The sequence below is a fragment of the Cricetulus griseus genome, chromosome 6 (assembly GCF_003668045.3).
Source record: "Cricetulus griseus strain 17A/GY chromosome 6, alternate assembly CriGri-PICRH-1.0, whole genome shotgun sequence".
Lineage (NCBI taxonomy): Eukaryota > Metazoa > Chordata > Mammalia > Rodentia > Cricetidae > Cricetulus > Cricetulus griseus.
In genome coordinates, this window is record NC_048599.1 from 26,679,292 (window position 1) to 26,697,770 (window position 18,479).

At 45.1% G+C, this 18,479-nt stretch overlaps 1 protein-coding gene across 5 annotated transcripts in view; it reads right to left on the reverse strand.

Annotated features, from left to right (window-relative positions):
- Window positions 1–934: 934 nt before the first annotated feature.
- The window catches only part of Kif3b (kinesin family member 3B), a 45,103-nt gene continuing 27,558 nt past the window's right edge, over window positions 935–18,479 (reverse strand). For 4 of the 5 annotated variants that reach the window (XM_027421463.2, XM_027421464.2, XM_027421465.2 and 1 more), the window contains 7 exons: window positions 15,669–15,770; window positions 15,337–15,459; window positions 15,131–15,249; window positions 11,324–11,437; window positions 10,592–10,697; window positions 4,569–4,747; window positions 4,176–4,272 (listed from right to left, as the gene is read on the reverse strand). In XM_027421463.2, coding sequence (XP_027277264.1) covers window positions 4,176–4,272; window positions 4,569–4,747; window positions 10,592–10,697; window positions 11,324–11,437; window positions 15,131–15,249; window positions 15,337–15,459; window positions 15,669–15,770 — 840 coding nt within the window. Of the gene's footprint in view, window positions 4,273–4,568; window positions 4,748–10,591; window positions 10,698–11,323; window positions 11,438–15,130; window positions 15,250–15,336; window positions 15,460–15,668; window positions 15,771–18,479 lie in introns of all 5 variants that reach the window. The other variant, XM_035446336.1, reaches the window with a different exon arrangement.

Consider the following 18,479-nt stretch of genomic DNA (forward strand, 5'->3'; position numbering starts at 1 on the left):
GTTTAGGGGGTTGTGGAACTTTGAGGAGCCTTGCTGGAAGAAGTCGTCACTGGGGGTGGGCGATAAGAGTTTATAGCCTTGCCCTTCCAGTTCTTCCTCTCTGCTTCCTGTGTGTGGCTGAGATGTGATGCCTGAGCTTCCTGATACTTGCTACCATGCCTCCCTGCCACAATGGACACCTACTCTCTGAAACTGTAAGCCAAAGTAAACTCTTTCTTCTATAAATTGTGTTTGACCACTGACTTTTTTCATAGCAACAGAAGCAATGAAAATTCAAGGTTCCTTCTGTTGGTCCCATTTCTCAGGAGGAGGTTCGCAACCTGCTGAGGTTCACCCAGCATGCCTTGGGATATGAGAATCTATAAGACATGAGGCCCAATTTTGATATTTTGGTTTCTTAATGGTAAACAACATGCCGTTTTGTTTTTAAAAGAGACATGGGTATATTTTAAAATACATTGTATAATCTATAATAGCTTCAAAAGAAATTTAAAAGACAAAATATAAAGTTGAAAAATTTCATGACTCTTGCCCAGGCCCAAGGACCTCAGGTCAGAACTGCCACAAAACATGACACATATTTTTTGTCTTCTTTCTTTCTTTCTTTCTTTCTTTCTTTCTTTCTTTCTTTCTTTCTTTCTTTCTTCTTTCCTTCCTTCCTTCCTTTCTATTCTTCTTTCCTTTTGGTGATGTTGGGGATCAAAGACAGGGCCTTGCACAAGTTAGGCAAGAGTTCGACCACTAAGCCACACCCCCAGCCCTGTCCTCATTCTGTCACTTTCCTAGCTGCATTTTTTGAATGTCAGTATTACAACTCAACGCTATTCTCCTCTAACTGTAACAGCTTAAACACTGAAAGAAAATCACAGCATATCCAGCTACAGCAAATCTCTTTAAAAGGCACTAATCACTTACAAGGACAACTTGTTGTAGATACAATAAATCTGATTGATTTTTATTACACATCTTAGTTTAGAATCACTTTTACATCGCTAAACAAAGAGATAATACAAATAAATATCAATTGTAAAACTAAGAGTCCCAAGTATTGACATATTCTTTGTCTAAAGACAGCCGAAGAGAAGGTCAGGGTCATTATTAACTCCAAAGAGCCATCAAGCCCCCCCCCCTTTCCTGCCTGCCTATATCATTCCTTTCATAAATAACCTCAGGAGCATTTCATTCAGGAAGATGGGGCAGAGAGGGAGGTGCCAGAATCGGAAAGTACCAGACCAAGACTCACTTGGTAACTGCAGGGCACGCTGACCTTACCTAGTTCCCTCTGAGCGTTCTGCATTAATGGATTTCAGAGTACATGAGTAGCCCATTTCATCCATGGATGGTGTCTGAATGGTCCAAGGTGTTCACAGAGTACTCCTCAAACTTGAGAGGCGAAAGGGAGGCAGAACTGATAGCCTATGTTAGCAGGGAATCGACGCTTCTCAGAAACTTGGCAGAGTCTACATTCAGCAAGGGAGGGCTTAGGAAGAGTCAGGAAGGGCAGACAGTGGCCCACGCCTGAGCTGTGCCACACTCTGGCACCCTTGGTCATGGAGGTGTAGGTGGAGCAATTCAAGCAGCATGCAGGCATCCGACAGGAGCAATTCAACACAGGTCAGTCTTAAGAAAGTGCTTCATGCCTATGATCTGTGGCCTCTGATTCTGAATCTAGGGGTCTGGGAATTGTGTGATTTGAAGCCAGATACATTCTATTGATGAGACGAAAAGAGAGTCTGATGAGGATTGTATGCGCAGCCTCAAACACCTGCCAGATGCTCTTCTTAGATCCTTTTAAAGACTTGCTCCTAGACTACAACAGCTGCTGCAGGCATGAGGGCCTTCCAGCATCCCAGAACATTCTAGATAACTACCAACATAAAGCTTTGGTCCCTCAGTGAGCTTGATCTGTCCTCTACTCCTGGCTCCATTCAGAGCTCAAAGCAGCAACATTCTGGGGGCAGCAAGATATTTTAGCATCTGCTCTTTTCAGTATCGGATCCATGTTGAGAAGAGAAGCACCAGAGGCTGCCTCGGAAGAGACAGCATCATGGCCACATGTGTGGCCCTTCTACTTGGTTTCCACAGACCACTGCGGGAACACAGCTGAGGACAGGCTCGCTTTAATAATCATGACTGTCAGTGGCGTTCTTCTTTTGTTTGCGGGAAAAGTTCTGTGTATCACTTAAACCGCCACCAGCAGCCCATCCATCACATTAGCCACTTCAAGACACCGGTTTTAAGGTATGGTATTATTTGAAGTTTGTGATCCTTCGCTTCACTACATGAATGTTTTCAGCCTACAGAATGCATACTGGCTGTGAGGAAATGTGGTAAGAGAGACAGTGTCACCAGCAGACAGCCATCTTAGACCACACATCTCATCATTTGGTTCCTGTTCAAACAGGCAAATTCTTAGTACATAAGGAAGAAGCAGGGTTTGCACCCAAGAAAAGGTAAGGACAGGTTCCATTATACCCTAGGAACTGCTGAATAGGGCCCTGGGCTCAGAAAGAATGCTCACTAACATGGGGATAAATGGATCTCCATTCTGCAGAATGTCAAGACATTACACTTGGTACCTCCTCCATCCCATGGGTTCTGATCCAGAAATGTACCTGGAGACTGAGTTAAAAATACATCTCAAGGCCCACCTGAGTTACCTACCATCTTCCTGAGGCACCATGCCAGCAAGGTGCACCAGTGTGGCAGGCAGACTTGAGGACTTAAGATTGCCCCTCAGGCTTGGATCCCGGACTCACACACGCATGGGGGCATGCTTCTAGACTAGATTAGCCATTCACTGGGCCTTTACCACAGACAGGGGCAAAGACTGCATGTTGGAGTATTTCTAAAACTGGGCAAGGTTTCACTCTCTCTTACAGACACACACAGAACACAGACACACAAAGCCCCACACACTCATGCATTTCACCTGGGGAAAATGAGTAACTGTCACCTAATGACCAACATAAAACAAAGCTCGAGGGGCCATAATATGAAGAACTAAAACTTAGAAACTAAACTTGTCTATGTAAACGGGAAGTGTGAACTCTCCTCAGAGCCTCTTCTTGCCAGCACCTAGGGGAGGTGCACTTCTGAGAGTCAGGGGGTTTTCTGCTCCAGGCAGACAGGGTTCCTTTGCTTCCATCTCTGTCTTCCCTTCCCCCTGCTGTGAGTCCCCTGCCTCCAGCTCTGCATCACCTAGTCATTCTTCTGCCCCCATGATAGTATGGACCCAACTGGGGAATTCCAAAGTGTCCCTTCCTGAGGCCTTGCCCCAACTCTAGTGCCACCAGAGAAGGCAGAGCCAGCCTCCCTTCTCCCATACAGAGGCCCACCTCTAAGCACACTCTGTAGCCACACTCTAAGGTGGGTCTGCATGAGTCCACTCAAGAGTGTATGCATTTGGGGGAAGACGGTGACAAATGAAGAGTAAAGTGACATGGTAGATGGACATGGCACTGGTTTATAGACTTAGGTCTTTAACAGGAAAGTCATGGTTTTGAGGTTTTAAAAAAGTTATTTCCCCAAACTCTCCCAGGAGGCAAAGGGAATGTCTTTTCTATTGCTTCCAACACCATGTACTTCTGGAGCAGGAACTGGAAGCCTCTGCCCCATTCAACAGATTCCACAGGCAGATCTACTCCTACTGAGGGGCCTGGAAGCTGGATCACTGGTGGTGCCATCCTGGGACTTGGTTCCAAGTGAGATCTCTCATTTCACCTGACAAAAGCAGGCACCTATTCGAGTTCTAGGGCTTTTACTTCCCAGCTCCACTGTCATTTTACTCCAAGCCTCCACACATAAGGTCCTAAGGAGGCCTCAACAGTCATATTGTTTAACAAAAGGGAACCTGGTGTGAGGAAGAGGCTGGAGGGGGGGGAGGAAGAAGGAAAGCAAGGTTGTGGTCATTTTCTTGCTGTCCACTTGGACTTTGCACTTTACCTTACCCATGCATTTCTGAGATGCTAATTCAAGGACACTTCCCAGAGGAGCTGAGTGCCAAGTCAGGACCAGCATGTTCAGGCAGACTGAGGTGGTTAATCTGCAAAGAGGCAATCTCTTCTCCTCAAGGGAACGAACGGTTCTGTTTAGGCTCAAGTCATCTCTGCAGTTCTGTGCTCGATCTTCTCTCAGAAGACAATGCTGTTCCCACCTTGGGAGGGGGTGCTGGGTTACTTGGGAACCAGCCCCCGAGATTGTGGGTAAAACTGAGATGCAGGGTTTCCTGAGGAGGATGAGGAGGATCCTGATTTCCTGCCACTCTTAGGCCTGTAAAAGTCAAACAAGTGGACATTACCAAGCAGCATGCACATATGAAGGTGGCCTTTCCTCAAAGGGCTGAAAACCAGGATTCTTTGAACTATAAACCCACTAGACTAGATGAGCATGACCATTTGGGCCTGGCTAACACACCGTCCAGGAGAGGTGTGAAACCTGAAAGGAAGGACCTGGATGCTCAGCAAGTGCAGGCCAAAAAAACCCGGGCTGGGACTCAGGGCCTCCTGAGTGCTGGGATTAAAGTATTCACTAGTACTTTCAGACACAAGTCACCACAAGCCACTCACCTGGCCTTGGGTTTTCTGTTTGCAGTGCTTTCAAAGGATGATGCATCCACCTGAATCTCATCTTCATCCTGCAGAGCTGCATCTAGTGCAGCCTGGACCTTGGGGGAAATGGCTGGGCCCTCATAATCTCTGGTTGTCCGGCTGGGCATATCCAACTCCAAGAGCATGATGTTCTCCGCCTGCACAAGCACAGCAGCCATCAGCAAGCACAAGGAAGCCAGACAACAAACAGCTGAGAATGGAACTGCAAGCTACTTGTCATGAACAGCCTCCTCCCAGGATGGCTGGCGAGATGGCCCAGCAACTAAAGGTACTTGCTATCAAGCCTGATGACCTGAGTTCAGTCCTTAAAGCCCACAAAGTCCAAGGAATGGACTCCCACAAGCTGTCCTCTGATCTACACACACGTCATGACACATGTGCATCCAAACACACAAATAAATGTAATAGAAAAAAAATGTTTAAAAAGAGCCTGCCTATATTTTTGGTTGTGAGCCTAGCCTTTAACGGCTGAGCCATCTCTCCAGCCCTAGTTCCAGGACAGCCTCCAAAGCCACAGAGAAACCCTGCCTCGAAAAACCAAAACCAAAACCAAAACCAAAAACCTAGTCACCTCCACAGCCCCAGAAATTATGTTTTATGGAATTTTGTTCCTGGTAGGACTGAAAGTGGTTTTTTGGTTTTGTTTTACTTTTATTTTTCAGGGTTTCTCTGTGTAGCCCTGGCTGTACTGGAACTCATTCCATAGACCAGGCTGCCTCAAACTCAAGAGATCCACCTGCCTCTGCCTCCCGAATGCTGAGATTAAAGGCCTGGGCAACCAACACCAGGTTATAATTTTAATTAAAATAAAATCTATATAACATACTATTCACAATTATCCATCTTGCAATGTAAAATTCAGTAGTATTTAGTACAATTATCACAAGGTATTTTCAGAATATTTTTATCCCTCTAAAGAAATCCTTTATGTATGACATATTTACCCTACTTCCTCCTTCCCACAGGCCATGGCAAACACAAGCGTGCTTTCTATGGATTGGTCAATTCAAGATGCTTCACATATGGCCTTTGATGTCTGCTGTTTTCATTTAATTTTCTTTTTGCTTTTGTTTTGTTTCATGTTTTTTGTCTTTTTGTTTTGTTTTTTTCAAGACGGGGTTTCTCTGTGTAGCCCTGGATGTCCTGAAACTTGCTCTGTAGACCAGACTAGCCTCAAAATCAGAGATGTCAATTAATAATGTTTATGAGTCATCTGTATTGCACTCCAGACCAATGCTTCATTCTCTTTTTTATGGCCAATAAAAGTTACTGTATAATTATCCCAATTCATGTACATTCATCAGGCGATGGACATTTGATTCGTTCTGGCTTTTGAGTTATTGAACAAGGATGCAATGACAATTCATCATATACAGGTTTTGTGTGAACATGTGTCCTAGTTTCTTTTCTGTTGTTGTGATAAATGCCATGACCAAAAACAACCTGGGGAGGAAAGAACTTCATATTACATTTCAAGACCATAGTCCATCATTGAGGGAAGTTAGGGCAGAAGGCTGAGGCAGGAACCTGAAAGCAGGCCTGTTTGCTATTAAATGCAGCATTAACTCTGACCAGGGAACACATTAACAGTGAGGGAGTAGAGTGGGAACCATGGAGAAATGTTGCTGGCCAGCTAGCTCACTCACCTCATACTTGGCTAGCTAGCTTTTTTTATACAGCCCAGGGATACCTACCTAGTAATAATGCCAACTACAGTGGGCTGAGCCCTCCTGCATTAATTAATAGTAAGGTAACTCCCCACAGACATGCCCACAGGTCAATCTGATCTACATAATTCTTCTCCTCTCAGACCACTCTAGACTGTGTCAAGATGACAATTAAACCTAACTAGGACATGTGTTTTCAATTCTTTGGGATAAACACAATATCCAATGTATACTTAAAAATGATGCATGTTTTGAATTATTTGGGGGGGGGATGGGAGAGAGAGTTAAGTATTTCCCAGATGTGTTAGGTTTAATTTGTCTATAACGTTGTTTAGACTACCATTTCCTTGTTAATTACGGTTGAGATGTTCTATCCATTAGTGAAAATCAGTGAAGCCGCCAACTATTATATTTGACCTGTCTGTTTCTCCCTTCAGTTCAGTCTGGCTTCATGTATCTGGGCTTTCCAGTATACATGATTGTAAGTAAGTGTTAGCATCTTCTTGGAATGTTTATGATTATATAATTTTTTTTAATCACTTAACAATTTTGCCTTATTTTCTAAGATATTTATAGATTTTTCTAGCTATCTTCTGAATTTACTCTCTCCCTTCCCCTGCCTGTGGTTTTCTCCTATCCTAATTATCCTATGTACATAAGGGGCCTGAAATTCACGGCAATCCTCCTACCTCATCCTCCCAGGTGTGGCCCATCATACTCTAGACAGGTGATTTTTAATTTTCTACCTTGCTTTTCTGTTTGTTTGTTTGTTTGTTTGCACTAAACATGTCTCAAATAAGATATGAAAAGGTACAAGGACAAAAATCACTAATAGTTGACACAGATGTTCCAGCTGCTTTGGAGGCAGCAGCATCTGTGTGTTCCCGGGGAGCAGGTACGGGGCAAGGTGTATGCTTGAGCTCCACTTGAAGAAGCAGTTTTTGGCCCTGCTTCATGATTGCTTTGTGACCTGCCTCCATCACAGAACATCACGTGGCGAATGAGCCCTTCCTAGCTCCAAAGACAAGTGTCCAGAGAGAGAGCAGCACACACCACCCACAGCTGCTGCCACTGCCCCCAGGAAGTCTAGCCTTAGGGCTCCAGAGAGGCCCATTCATCAGTTTTAAATATCCAGACTGCACAGAATTTCCCCAGTGGAGCAGACTGATTACCAAACAACGAGAGTTACTGCTTTCAATTCCACTTTTGGTCATGTCTGTCTGCTGAAAAGTCATGTATTTTATTTGTGCACTTTAAAGACTTCTTTTTTTTCTAAATTACAAAACCCTAGCAAGTTATGCACCATCTGAAACTGACAGAAAAATGCTTCTGAGGCTTCTGCCTACCGCTGCCCTTCCTCCTCTATGTAAAACCCCACGTAATAGGCAGTTTTTGCTTTTCTTTCTCAATTTTAAATGACTAAGCAGCAGGACAAATGGCACCCAGTTCATCTGGCTCTGGCTTAAAGGGAGATGAAAAAATGTTTTTAAATTTTTAACTGAAAGCCGGTGTTGGTGGCTCACGCCTTTAATCCCAGCACTTGGGAGGCAGGGCAGGTGGATCTTTGTGAGTTTGAGACCAGCCTGGTCTACAGAGCGAGTGCCAGGACAGCCTCCAAAGCTACACAGAGAAAGAAACCCTGTCTCACAAAACCAAAATAAATAAATAAATAAAATATTAACCAAAGCCACTTAGGATGATTCACACCTATAATTGCAAATGCTTAGGAGACTGAAGCAGAAGGATTGCCATGAGTTTGAAGCTATTATGGGCTACATAATGGTTCGAAGCCAGGTTGAGCTACAGAATATGATCCTGTGAATATCTTTCATTACAAAAATAACACAGGTTGCCCATAGACAGTTGCAAAAATACAATTAAGTAAAATGAGAAAACTTTAAATTGAGTACTCATTACCAATCAGGGGTAAGCAGTTCACATTTTCATGTATTTCACACAACACATTTTTAATTCATATATGCATTTCTAGCACAAACTTTTTAAAGTTCTGTTTTGTTTGTTGAGATAAGGTCTTTATATATAACCTTGGCTGATCTGGAACATGTTATATAGATGAGGCTGGCTTTAGTTACTTCCTGCATACTGGATTGCAGATGTATGCTATCTGGAATAGTACACACTGCTTTACAACTTAGTAATGCATCATTGTCTCCCTGTCCATCACTTGCTATACCTGTGCTCTGAACAACAGGACTGACTGCACAGGAAAGATGGGGGAGTTCAGCTAGGGAGGACAGTCAGATACCAAGAATAGGCACAGCAGACAGGAAGTGTTTTATTGCAAGGTATTTGGGGGTCATTAAGCAGTGCTCAATTATGTCATTTCACGTGACTATGCAACTGACAAATATGTTAAATGAAGTAGCAGTTCCCTAGGACAGGCCCATGTCCCACCACTAAATATCTGTACCTTTCTAAAGGTTTCACAGAACCGTCAGTCTTTCCTTAACTGGTAATATCTACTGGCCTCTGTGGACAGGGAGCTTATTCCCTACCCCTTCCTTGTCCTGGGGTTCTAAATCTCACTCTACCCTTCTTGTTTTCAATCTCTGTGTGTGACTGCAGGTGCACGTGTATGTACATGCCTGTGGCAGCCAGACAGTGTCCTCAGGCATCATCCTCAGGAATGGCCTGGAGCTCACAAATTAGGCTAACATGGCTGGCCAGCAAGACCCAGGAATCTCCCTGTAAGAGACAGTACTGTTGACCAGGGCACACCACCAGAGCTGGCAAGGCGGTTTGTGAGAAAAGGCGCATGCCGTCGAGCCTGTTGACATAAGTGTAATGCCCAGGTTCACAGGGTAGACAACTGCAAGTGGTCCTCTGACCGCCACATGCTGTTTATGGTGTGCTTGAGTGTGTTTCCGGGCTTGAACCCAGGTCCTCCTGCTCAAAACACAAGCACTTTACTGAGTAAGTCATCCCCAATCCCTGCCTTTCCATTTAGTATTCATCATCCACTTGCAATTTCATGTATTATTTGTTAAAAGTATTGTACATGCCCTCAGATAAACACCCATGACTTAGCATAATGGTGTCTGAGGACTTCTCAAATCTAAACTCCTCTGAAAGAAAACACACACACACACACACACACACACACACACACACACACACACACACACACACACACTCTGAGTCTAGTGATGTGGCTCAGTGGGTTAAAATGTTTTCTGCAAAGCCTGACAACCTGAGTTTGATCCCTGGGATCCACATGGTAGAGGAAGAGAACCAGCTTCCACAAGCTGTCTTCTGATTCTTGTTGTAGCATGTGCATATATGCTTCCCTGTCCCCACAAACACACATGTGCACACATTTAAAAAATGAATGCCATTTAAACAATTTTTAAAAATCCACAGTCTTCTGTTGTGCAATATTAATTTAAGATGTGTTACATTTGTTTATGCTGTGGAACATTTGCTTAATGATGCAAAGATGTGTTGCATTCTTTTATGTTGCATTTGTTTAACTCTGTGAAGCTCTGTTACTCTGCCTGTCTAAAACACCTGATTGGTCTAAAAAAAAAAAAGAGAGAGACAAGTGGCCAATAGCAAGGCAGGAGAAAGGATAAGTGAGGCTGGCAGGAAGAGAGAATACATAGGAGGAGAAATCCGGGAAGAGAAGATCAGGGAGCGAGAGAAGGAGGGGCCAGTCATCCAGCTACACAGCAAGCCACAGAGTAAGAAGTAAAGAAAGGTATGTAGGATAAAGATTAAAAGCCCAGAGGCAAAAGGTGGACGTCATAACTTAAATTAAGAAAAGCTTGGGGAGCTGGAGAGATGGCTCAGAGGTTAAGAGCACTGACTGTTCTTCCAGAGGTCCTGAGTTCGGTTCCCAGCAACCACATGATGGCTCACAACCATCTGTTATGAGATCTGGTGCCCTCTTCTAGTGTGCAGATATGCATGGAAGCAGAATGTTGTATAATAAATGAATAAATAAATAATATATATATAGAAAAGCTTGCTAGCGGCCCGGCATTGGTGGCGCATGCCTTTAATACCAGCACTCGGGAGGCAGAGGCAGGTGGAGTTCGAGGCCAGCCTGGTCTCCAGAGCAAGTGCCAGGATAGGCTCCAAAACTACACAGAAACCCTGTCTAGAAAAACAAAAAACAAAACAAAAATAAAAAAAGAAAAGCTGGCTAGAACGAGCCAAACTAAGGCTGGGCATTCATAAGAAAGAATAAGACTCTGTGTAATTTATTTGGGAGCTGGGTGTCGGGCCCCCAAAGGAGCAAAGAACAAAGAGTCAAAGAGCAAAGGGTGAAAAAATGAAATATAGTCTTCTCACCCTGTAGCGGGGCTCTGGTCGAATCATCATAGACATCCGTGCGTGCTGGCTCAGGGGCCTCTTGTATCCCACGGCAGAGACTGGCCGCTTCATCATCTGCTGGTTCCTGAAGACAGATGACAGTGGTTAAGGCCTTGCTGGAATATGCCCCGAAGGCCAGGACCAGGCCAATAGGATAAGCACTCAGAGAAGTTCTCCAAGCCAGAGAGAACTGAAAGCAGTAACTCCCGGGACTAAGGCTAATGAAGCCAGGTGCTAACTGCTTAGCTTTTCTGCTTGAGGAGCCATGTAATCCAGATGTGGGCATCAAGCTTCTTTTAATCTGGAAGGGACCCCAGTCACTGTCTTGTTCTCAGACAGCAGACACGCATATTTACCAACACTACGGTCCCTGCATCCTTGACAGACAGCTCCAAATCCCCAGCATGGCCTAGGTGTCGACTGACACACAAAGTACTCTGTCCTATTCCCTAGCACACCTCCCTTGATAGGGAAAAGGAAAATTTGAGGTCATGGGAAAGGCTAAAACTAGTTCATAAGTGATGAAGCTTCCCAGTTTCTCATATCATAGTTGGGACCCAGCTTATACTTCCTGGGCCTGTGGCTGCCCCAAAATCAGGCAGGCAGGCTCCAAGTTTCAATGCATTCTCCCCATATCCCAGTGGCCCAGTCCAATCATGCAGCCTTCTGTTTTCCCACCAGCAAGTCTACTTCAGGTCAGCAGTGACTTACTCCAGTCTAGTTATAGGATGTAATTTCCAATGGTCTTCTTCTTCATCAAAAAAGGATCTATTCATAATTTTATTCTTCTCTTCCAAGGGGATAAAATTTTCTATAATAAGATGCCTATAAGAATACACATAGATAAATACAAATGAAGAAGGCACACAGAACCACGCGGTGGCACACACCTATAGCAGCTACCTGGGAAGCTGAGGCAGGAGGTCCCCCTGAATCTATGATACCATCCTAGGCTAGAGTGAGATCCTTTCTCCAAAAACAACAACAAAATAAGGGTAAGAGTCCAGTCACTCAGCAAACATTTATTGAGCAAGTACTATAAGCTAATACTATACACAGAGCTGAGATACAAACATGGAAGACACCTGGTCCTTACCTGATACAAAGAGAAAGCAGTACAGCACGGACAGGTGCTAAGAGTGGGTTGTCCCAGAAATATGGAAAGGTCACTCCTACCCAGGCAGTGAGTGGATAGTGTGTGTGTGTGGGGGGGGGGATGTGTGGGCGTGGGGGCGTGTGTGTGTGTGTGTGTGTGTGTGTGTGTGTGTGTGTGTGTGTGTGAGAGAGAGAGAGAGAGAGAGAGAGAGAGAGAGAGAGAGAGAGAGAGAGAGAGACCCAGTCCTGTGACTTGCTGCCCAAGCTGGAACACTGTCCATTCTAATCACCCAGGTTAGTAAGAAGGAATGAATGGAACTCCTTCCAACTCCAAAATAAAGATGATTCCTGACCAGAGAGCCTCTGCCTGACCAGTGGCTGAAAAGAGCATCAGACAACCTGGCAGCTGACACACTGCAGTCCCACTACTTGAAGGTTAAAGGAAGAGGACCATGAATTCAAGATCAGTGTGAGCTACACAGTGAGTTACAGGCAGACCAGGGCTACCAAGCAAAAGGAATAAATTAAACAGGAAACGAGACCTCACTAGGTTATCACTATGGTTGTGACTGGCCCATATTTACCTCCGTTATTCCAAAACCTTAGAACAAACAATGCTAAAGGGGTGTTACTATGGAATGGACATGGGATAAATGCCTCAGAAGTATAGGGTACTAAGAAAAAAATGGCTTCCCCAAACAGTTTGAGGATGTGGCATTCTCTCTCTCTCTCTCTCTCTCTCTCTCTCTCTCTCTCTCTCTCTCTCTCTTTTGTTTGATATTTCAAGAATTATTTTTCACAACATGATTTTCTGATTGCAAAGGTTCTATTTATGTATTAGAAAATATAATTATTCATAATACCAGTATCCATGGATGGCTATTATTATTATTTTGACAGTTCTTGTTCTGATCTTTTGTCTAGTCTAGAAGTACATGCCTACAAAGAGAACTGCAACACCATGAAATTGTAAATTTGTGTGTATAACATTGCGACAGTGCATGTGTGGAAGTCAGAGAACAACTCTGTGGAATAAATTTTCCCCTTCTACCTTTATGTGCCTCTAAGGATCAAACTCCAGTCACCAGAGTTGCAGAGCAAAGGACCTTTACCAGTGATTCATCTCAGCAGACCCCATACACCGAATTTTTTTTTTTTTTTCAAGACAGGGTTTCTCTGTTTAACAGCTTTGCGTGTCCTGGAACTCACTTTGCAGACCAGGCTGGTTTTGAACTCACAGAGATCCGCTTGTCTCTACTTCCTGAGGGCTGAGATGAAAGGTGTGAATCACCAGCGCTCAGAGAATTTTTTTAGATTACCTTATGCATCTGAATATTTTGCCTGAATCTATGTCTGGGCACCACTGTGGTGCCTACAGAAGCCAGAAGAGGGTGTTGCATTTCCTGGAACTGGAGTTACAGATGGTTATAAATCACCATGTGGGTGCTGGGAACTGAACCAAGGTTTTCTGGAGGAGCAGCAAGAGCTCTTAACCACTGAGCCATCTCTTCAATCCCCTTACACACATTGAATTTTAAGGGCTTCTTTCCAAATTTAAAACTTGATCAGGAAAAGAACCTGTTTGAAAATCCCTTTAGGGGAGGGGTCTGGTTGGGGGCGGTGTGGATAGGAATGGGGGGGGGTCAGGGGAGAATGGAGGGAGAGAGTACAGGGAGAGACAACTGGAATGAGGGGCACTAGAAACCCTCAGGAATATATGGGGGTGACCTTGCTAAGACTCCGAGAAATGGAGGATATGGAGCCTGAATTAGCCATCTCCTGGAACCAGGCAACACTTCCAGTGGAGGAATTGGGACCCCAACCCAGCCACAAAACCTTCGACCTACAGTATGTCCTGCTTACAAGATGTGCTGTGGTAAAGGCGTTACAGAAATTGTAGGAGTGGCCACCAATGACTGGTCCAGCTTGAGACACATACCATGAGAGAGAGCTCACTCCTGACACTAGCTGGAGGGACAGGACCAAGAGGGGAGACTGCCCAGAGACAAGGATAGAACCAAACATGACTGGGGGGGGGGTCAATGAAATGACTCCTAATGATATTCTGCTACACTCACAGATTGGCGCCTAGCCCAGTGGTCATCAGAGAGGCTTCACCCAGCAACTGATGGAAACAGATGCAGAGACCCACAGCCAAGCATTAGACAGAGCTCAGGAAATGCCGAGGAAGAGGGGGAGGAAGGATTGTAGGAGGCAGAGGGGCCAAGGACACCACAAGAAAACCCACAGAATCAACTAAGCACGGCTCGTAGGGACTCAGATATTGAATCAACAACCAGGGAGCCTGCATGGGACTGACCTTGGCACTCTGCATATATGTTACAGTTGTGTGAGTTAGTCTTCTTGTGAGACTCCTAACAGTAGGAACAGGGGCTGTCTCTAACTCTGTTGCCTGCTTTTGGGACCCTTTCCTCCTACTGGTTGCCTTGTCCAGCCTTGTCCTAGGAGAGGAGGTGCCTAGTCTCACTGCAACTTGATATACCATGGCTGGTTGATATCCATGGGAAGCCTGCCCTTTTCTGAAGAGAAAAGGAGGAGGAGTGGATGGGCTGAGGTAGAGCAAAGGAGATGAGGGGGAGGAACTGGGAGGAGAGGAAGAAGGGGAAAACAAGGTAGATATGTAAACTAAATAAATAAATGCCAAACCAAAAAAAGATAAAAGAAAATCCCTTTAATCCCAGTGCTCAGGAGGCAGGGGCAAAGGCACAGGCAAGAAGATCTCTAAGAGTTGGATGCCAGCCTAATCTACCTAATGAGTTCCAGGCCAACCAGGACTACAACATGAGACCCTGTCTCAGAAAACAAATAAAGAAAAAGATCCAGAGATCCTTCTTGTTGGCTTGTTGGTTGGTTGAAACACTAACATCACATTGCTCAGGGGCTTGGGGATGCAGTGCAGTTGGTAGAGTGTTTGCACAAGGCCTGGGGTTTAATATCCAGCACCACATAAACTAGGCATGATGGCACATACCACCAGGAGTTCAAGGGCATCCTTGGCTACACAACAAATCTGAGGCCAGACTGAGCTACATGAGACCCTGTCCCAAAAAGAAAGATGCCCAAACTTCATAAGAACAATGGTTCTTATACTAATCTGGTTGGTTGATGAGTACGAAGGTGTTCATTTAATCAATCAGAAAGAAGTTCATGAAAAGTAATAAAAGATTCTCTCTTGAATGACAGGCGAGGCCAGAGCATCTCAAAGGGGCAAGAAGGGTGAGGGTTAGGGAATGGGGAGATGGTGTGGTAACCTCACAGAAACAGACTGAAATGAAAAGTGACTTTGTCAGGAACAGCAGCAGACAGTGGGGTGGCAAAGAGTGGCAAGAAGCAGGTGGGCTATCCTTGGACAGGTCTTCCAGGACCTAGTGGATGGCAGGATCCTGCCAACCAAGTACTCACTTGAGTTTTAGCTCCCTGGTGAGCTCATTCTGCGTCTGCTCCAGCTCCTGGCGCTCCTTGATGTGTTCTTCTTGCAGGTCGTGGATCTCAGCCTTCACAGCCTGGAGCTTGGAAAAGAGCTGAAGCCAGGGGAGACAGAGATGAGTACAGGCAGTCCAAAGAGGGCGCACCCCTCCTCCAGGGCTCCCAGCACCTCCGCCTCTTACCTTTTTGAGCTTTTTGGTCTTGATGTCTACCTCCTGCTGCAACGAGGTGTAAGTCTCTTTGAGTTCCAATGTCTCCTCATCTCGACTTTCCATTTGCTGCTGGATTTCTCTTTCTCGACGTTTCTGAGCGATACCACAAAATTCATCAGCTTGCCCTAGCGACCATGTCTACACAGTATGGGTCTGGATGCTCGCAGTCGGTCTCCGGCTAGCATGGGGCTGACAGCTCCTCTCCATTCCCTCTGGAGCTGCTCTCATACCACAGGTGTCAGCTCTGTGGCCTCAATCATGTCAGTCCATGCCTTCCTCCCCACACAAGAACGCAAAGTTACCTGCTCTGCGATCTCCTGGCGTTTCTGCTCCAAGATCTTCTGCTGTTCATTCGTATGATCTACTATATTTTTTCCTCCAACAAGCAGCTTACTCTCCATGGCCTGAGTGAGAAACAAAGTAAAACCCATTCTGTGGTCTCTGCCAGAACATAACCCCTCACAGGAAGACCTGAAGGACACTCTCACGACTGGCAAAGCATGATGTTGCATGCCTGTGGTCCCAACATTCAAGAGGCTGAGGCTGGAGGATTACAAGTTATAGGCCAGCCTGGGCTACATATTAAGAACCTGTTCTAAAAAAACAAACAAAAAACCACTAACCCCAAAACAAGCAAGCAAAAAATTACTCTAGGGAAAAACAAATGTCCCCTGTCCATAATGGGATGGGTCTTCACACTGCTGACACTGAAGGTCTGGCTGTTTGAGACATCTGTGGCTTTCAGGGTTTGTTTGTTTCATTTTTCATTTATTTGCATTGGTGGATACAATGTTCAGCCTGCATGTATGCCTGCAGGCCGGAAGAGGGCACCAGATCTCATTATAGATGGTTGTGAGCCACCATGTGGTGGGTGGCTGGGAATTGAACTCAGGAACTCTGGAAGAGCAGTCAGTGCTCCTAACCTCCAAGCCATCTCTCGAGCCCCTGCATTGGTGTTTTGCCTGCATCTTTATCTGTATGAAGTTGTCATATCTACTGGAACTTGAATTACAGATAGTTGTAAACTGGCATTAGGGTGCTGGGAATTGAACCCGGGTCCTCTCTCCAGCTCCCTGATTGTTTTTTTTTTTTTAAAGATTTTATTTATTTATTATGTATACAACATTCTGCTTCCATGCATATCTGCACACCAGAAGAGGGCACCAGATCTCATAACAGATGGTTGTGAGCCACCATGTGGTTGCTGGGAATTGAACTCAGGACCTCTGGAAGAGCAGCTGGTGCTCTTAACCTCTGAGCCATCTCTCCAGCCCGTTTGTTTGTTTTTTAACCAAGTCCTTTATTGGGTCGTTTATCCAGAGCACTAATTCCACTCTAGATATACTAAACCTGACTGGCTGCTATAGACTGGAGATCTGCCAGGGAGGACTGTGAGGTTCACAGCCCACTGAGGGACACAGACAAGTAAGGAGCCTTTAGCCAGATGGTATGAGATGCTATTGTAAGGTAAGTTTGAGTAACTAATGGGAGGGACAAAATGAGAGGAGTCAGGCTTTTGGAGGAAGTTAGGGACAGCTTCCTGTCTGAAGGGACATCTACACAAAAAGCTGAAGTAAAGAATAAGAATTTTCTAACATAAAAAAAAAAAGACTTTTGTTAGTGAGATGGTAGAATAAGGAAGTTGACAAAACCAGTAGAGGCTGATGCAAAAGTCTCAGAGCCCTGTTAAAAAACCAGGCTTGACTGCTTGTTCTTCCAAAGGTCCTGAGTTCGGTTCCCGGCAACCACATGGTGGCTCACAACCATCTGTAATGACATCAGGTGCCCTCCTCTGGCCTGCAGGCAACATGCAGACAGAACACTGTACACATAATAAATAAATAAATCTTTAAAAAATAAAGTAAAAAAAAAAACAGGCTTGATCTTGAGAGCCTTAGGGAGCACGAGTGCATGTAGTCAAACTGTGTTTTAAGATGGAACTCTTAAAACAGGGGAATTCCTAGAAGAGGGCATGCTGCTGGAGTGCAGGCAGGAGGGCTACTGAGCAGTGTGTGTGTGTGCGTACGTGTGTGTGTGTGTGTGTGTGTGTGTGTGTGTGTGTGTGTGTGGTGGTGGTGGTGGTGGTGGTATCTGGGTTGCAAAGGCGCTCGCTGATGAGGTAAGAGCAAGAAGCCCTGGGACTGAGGAGACCATAAAAAGAGAGGACAAAGAGCAAGCAAGGACAACTCTTAGGAGTCTAGCTTCACTGATGTAAGGAAGTAGAAGGCTGTTCTGATGGCTGACGTCAGCAGAAGGCTGTGGGGCCCAAGTGCTAGAAGACAGCTATGGACAGGCGATAACAGACTGAAAGACTCAGCAGGGACATGGAGCTAAGGCCAGGGGAACCAACGAAACCTTCTCGGCCTTGCTCTTAAGAAACTTTAGCTAGTCAGGTCATGGTGGCACACTCCTTTAATCCTATTTAATCCTAGGACTTGGGAAGCAGAGGCAGGTGGATCTCTGTGAGTTTGAGGCCAGCCTGATCTACAAAAAAAGTTTCAGGCTAGTCAGAACTGTTACGCAGAGAAACCGTGTCTCAAAAAAATGCCCCCCCCCGGAAAAAAAAAGAAAGAAAAGAAACTTTAGCTGGGGCCAGGTGTGTGGTAATACACCTTTAATCTCAGCACTCATTGGGGCAGAAATAGACATATTTCTGTGAGTTTGAGGCCAGCATATTCTAAATATCGAACTCTAGCCCAGCCAGGGCTACAGAGTGAGGTCACATTGCAGAAAGGGAGGAGGGTAGATAGAGGAAGAGAACATGGATATATTTTAGAGAAGAAATTAAAATGTATATAAATTCAGTTAGAGCCGGGCAGTGGTGGCACACGCCTTTAATCCCAGCACTTGGGAGGCAGAGGCAGGCGGATCTCTGTGAGTTCGAGACCAGCCTGGTCTACAAGAGCTAGTTCCAGGACAGCCTCCAAAGACACAGGGAAACCCTGTCTTGAAAAAAAAAAATAATAATAAAATAAATTCAGTTAGAAAGAACACACTGACAGCCCTGGTCTAGGCAGCCAAGGAACAGCACGCTGCACTAGATAGAAGCCACAAAACTGAGATGTCATACTCTGGGATACTGTCCAGCATCTGAGGAAAAGCAAAGCAGATGT